The following is a 4642-nucleotide window of genomic DNA, read 5'->3' on the forward strand; positions in this document are numbered from 1 at the left end:
AATGTTGTGCGCAGGATTTATTCTTTTCATCATAAAATCTTGCTGCACCTTAAAAAAAAAAAATCCACCTCAATTAATCAAGATTTCTTTTTTTAAATTATTCAACATTATTAGCTGAGTTTACATAATTGTAATCAACAGTGTATTTGAGCTGCAATAATAATGTGATCCATTTAATGTCATCAGTGTGTTTTAATTTACCACAGCGAATAACTAATGATAAGATTAATCATTTAATCTGTCTTGGTTACTCTAATGATGGAACCATATTTTGCTAATGTTAGTAAGAACACCAAAGAGGTAATTGTTTTAACAAAATCTTTATTTCTGGAATTTAAAACAGAACGTAAAAAAAAACACACGCACACACACACAAGAGCAACATTTTTCACTCGCACCGGGCAACATTTAACAAACTGTTTGCTGACTGGCGAGAACAGCTGGACGTGTTGTATTTGAACTGCAGCATGATTGATGAACGTTATTGTTCAAAGATATCTATTCATCATCTAATAATCTCCTGTCCAAAAGCAATTACAGCGTGCAGGGCAGTGGACTGAATGAAGATGTTCATTTCCCATTGTCATTAGGAAAGGCCTTCATGTGAGAACTAACTGCCAGGTCGCAAAAAAATGCATCCACTCATTCATTCATCACAAGTATCCACTACAGTCGATAAACACTGCCACACAAACACAATTACAGATCTATTTTGGGGCAGGTGAGAGATCTGTCGTTTTTTCTTATCAGCGCACAAATGACAAAAACAATTCTTGCATCGCTTCCCTTCTCCAAAGACGATTTCATTATCCTGAGATTTTCACAAATTGCACACTCATATTTTTGCTTCTGGAACTTGCACCCTCCGGTTCACAAATAAAAATGATAAATGAGCAAATATTCACAAGTATAAAGTAATTCACACAAATAGTCCACCATATAAGAAATAGAAAACCATTTTTTTCTTTTAAAATGGCCACCATTTTGTTGTACAAGAAAGAATATACATTGTTAAATGTGGTTAAATGTTTTCAATCAGAAATTATATTACATTCATTTATTTCCTCCATCCATCCATCCATCCATTTTCTTGGCCGCTTTTCCTCACTAGGGTCGCGGGGGTGCTGGAGCCTATCCCAGCTGGCTTCGGGCAGTAGGCGGGGTACACCCTGAACTGGTTGCCAGCCAATCGCAGGGCACACAGAGACGAACAACCACACTCACATTCACACCTAGGGACAATTTGGAGTGTTCAATTAACCTGCCATGCATGTTTTTGGAATGTGGGAGGAAACCGGAGTACCCGGTGAAAACCCACGCAAGCACGGGGAGAACATGCAAACTCCACCCAGGAAGGCCGAAGCCCGGACTCGATCTCACGTCCTCTGCACTGGGAGGCGGACGTGCTAACCAGTCAGCCACCGTGCTGCCTCATTTATTTCCTCTCTATTTATATCTTGTTCCTCTCAGTGCTGCACTTTTTATCCTGAACTCTTTTTTTTTTTTATCTTCTTAGTGATTAACATGCCCGTCAACACATTATTCCCTGCTGTTGTTTTTGACACTGACTCGCACAGAACATGAACGTGACATATTTTCTTTTCTTCTTTTTTTTTTTTAGGAATGATGAATTTTTTATTGGCTTGGGCAACTATGCAGAGTATGTGCTCAGACGCTCATGAATGTCATCGCCGCCAGTGTGAATTGTTTGGATGTGAAAAATGTAAGTCATTTGCATTTTCATTATTTATTTGCCACATGCCTGAAGTGCGGGGGCCTGCGCTGGGGTCATCCCCCAATGAAATGCAGCGTGAAGTGAACATCAGGACTGCGGATTGCATGTTGCAGTGCACACAAACACGCAATTGATGCTCAGATTGTTGTTGTGCAAAACACTGAAATCAAAGTTTGTGTGTGTTGGAGAACTAAAGGCCAAGTCAACCCAATTTTTTTTTGGACAATTATATGTTCTATGAAGAACCACTAGTGTAAATATGGTATTCTGGTTAATATTGAGTCAGTGGAATATGAGTTAAGCAGCAAAATCCATCCATTTTTATCCATCTCAGAGAGCGGCCATTTTGCCACTTGCTGTCAAAAGAAGAATGCATTACAGTTGCTCAAGTCTCAAGTGATTGGTCATTGCCTGAGCCCTGTGCAACATAGATGTCATCTTCAGTCAACAGCAAGTTGAAAAATGGGATGGGTCCCCTGAGATGGATAAAATTGGCTGGATTTTGCGTCATAGCTCTTATTCCACATATGTAATATTAACTCATTCACTCCCAGCCATTTTCACTGAAGCAACCCCCTTCGCTCCCGGCTGTTTTACTGGATTTTGACTGATTTAGCAAAGCCCACAGAATATTCTGTTCAATTGCTCCAAAATATGGAACCTACCAAAAGAAAGATTACAGTCTCTTCTTTCATCAGGAAAAAAAAACTGTTTCCGTTTGGCAGCAATTTATTATATTTAATATAGCTAAGTTTCATCACTATTCACGAATCTGTTAAAAACACTGGGGAAAAGAGCCTTGTTGCAACATGGCCCTGGTTGATATATTATACTCTGCTGCCACCTGTTGGCCGTTTTTTGTAATAACTACTATTGTTTTAAGTGTCCTTTTCAAGTCAGAGGTTGCATCAAAGCCTTCTGTTTACTCTAGCATAAAAAAAAAAACATTAGAAACTGTAAATAGGTTTGTAGGACCAAGGCAATATTTAAAATAGAACGTTTTCATATGTTTTTGAGAGCAAATTAGTTAATCAGAATGTCATGTTAAGACGAGTAAAGTCACATATAACATATTATTGTCAAGAAATGTTTAAGGTTGACTTCCATTTTAAATGTGTGTGGACGCCCTGCCGTCTACGGAGCTGGACCTGGACAGATACCGGCTGGTTGTGCGACCGTCATCTCCCATGGCGTTCTCCATCTTTGACAGCAAGGAGCTCTTACACCTTTGCTGGAAGTCATTTCCCATGAACACATAGAGCACCGGGTTGAGAAAACTGTTGGCCGCCGCCAGGCATGTTCCGATCTGCTGTCCAACATTTAAAATGTAATGGCTGTAGTGTTGATGGTTCATCTCAAGCAGAATGAACACGTGGTAAGGCAGCCAGCAGATGAAGAACGTAACGATGAGCGCCGTCATGACTTTGAACGGTTTGGACGATTTGGTCATCCTGTTGGTGCGCAGTCTCAGGATGATGACCGAATAGCAAAAGCTGATGACCACGAAAGGCACGGCAAAGCCGGCCACAAAGCGGCTGACTACGATTATTTGGTGGCTGTGTTGGTGTAACGTGTAGTTGTTGTAGCAAACGCTCCTGCCCATTTGATTCTGAATGTCACGGAAGACGGCAGAGGGAAGGCTCAGCCCAATGGCGAGGACCCAAGCCAGGATGACGACAACCGACGCCTTTCGTACCGTGCGGTGATTCTGCGCCCAGACGGGAAAGATGACGGACACGCAGCGGTCGACGCTAATGATGACCAGGAGGAAGATGCTGCTGAACATGTTGAGGAACAACACGGACGAGGTAAACTTGCACAAGAAGAGTCCGAAGATCCACTTCTCCATGGCCATGTTGGTGATTATGAAGGGCAGAAAGGTGCAGAAGACAAAGTCCGAGATGGCCAGGCTCAGGTACCACGTGGTGTTGACCGTCTTCTTCATCTTGAAGCCGGAGATCCAGATGACCAACGCGTTGCCGCAGAAGCCCAGCAGGAAAATTATTGCGCTGATCACCAGCAGAGAAACACAAAGGGCATCCCCCGTGCAGGTGGATTTGTGCTGAAAAACAGTCTCCTCGTGTGGCATGAGGCTTTCCTCATAACTGTAGTTGCCAAAGTCTTCGTAAGTAAAATCATCCATTTCCTCTCGACACAAGAAATTAGATTACTGCGGGAAAAGGGGGGAAACGCACATGAGGAAATCCAATCTGACAGCTGAAAATGTTAGAGTCTGAGCACAAACCTGCCGCTGCTGTTGACTCGATGCTGTCCAGAGACGAGTGTCAACAGAGTTGTGCCGGTTCCTTCATGTTATAGCGAAATGAGGAATCAGATGACCGGAAGGTTTCTCAACACCATCACCAGTGTCTGAACACTTTCAGTACTGCTATTTGAGTTCAAGATTTTAAATGGCTTCCAGATGCAGAAGTCTATTAATGGAGAGGCACAAACAAGCAATTCAGACGTAAATTTTCCATAATTTTCGGAGAACAAACAAATACAATAAACCAAACTACTGTCACCAAAAATTGTTTGTGTTCTTTTTCTGTCTTGTGAACATGAAATGTATGAAATATTCACCCGTGCTGTTGTCAGAGTTTTGGGAGATGGCTCTGATGTTTAGGGAATTGGATGCTTCTGTGTTGTGTGCCAGAGGCCTCTTGTCAGCCACATGTGTTTGTTCAAAACTGACAGAAGAAGACTGCGCATGGGAGCGCAGCGCTCAGAAAACCATAAAGCGTCGAGTGGCTTGAAAATAAATGTTGCTTTTAAACACATTTACACACGTGGTCAAAACTGTGGTCGAGTTATTATCCATCCATCCATCCATCCATCCATCCATCCATCCATCTGTCCATCGAGTTGTTGAATAATTATCCATCCGATTTCTATACTTCCTTCTAT

The 4642-nt window shown here is 42.1% G+C and overlaps 1 protein-coding gene across 1 annotated transcript; it reads right to left on the reverse strand.

The window, feature by feature from the left end:
- Nucleotides 1-304: 304 nt before the first annotated feature.
- Nucleotides 305-4011, reverse strand: cmklr1 (chemokine-like receptor 1). The gene is made up of 2 exons (XM_077562602.1): nt 3981-4011; nt 305-3905 (listed from the first exon to the last, which is right to left on the reverse strand). The coding sequence occupies exon 2, from the start codon at nt 3876-3878 to the stop codon at nt 2844-2846; it is 1035 nt and encodes a 344-aa protein (XP_077418728.1). The 5' UTR covers nt 3879-3905; nt 3981-4011; the 3' UTR covers nt 305-2843.
- Between the last annotated feature and the right edge of the window lie 631 nt (nt 4012-4642).

This window comes from Vanacampus margaritifer, chromosome 3, assembly GCF_051991255.1.
Source record: "Vanacampus margaritifer isolate UIUO_Vmar chromosome 3, RoL_Vmar_1.0, whole genome shotgun sequence".
NCBI classification, from domain to species: Eukaryota; Metazoa; Chordata; class Actinopteri; order Syngnathiformes; family Syngnathidae; genus Vanacampus; species Vanacampus margaritifer.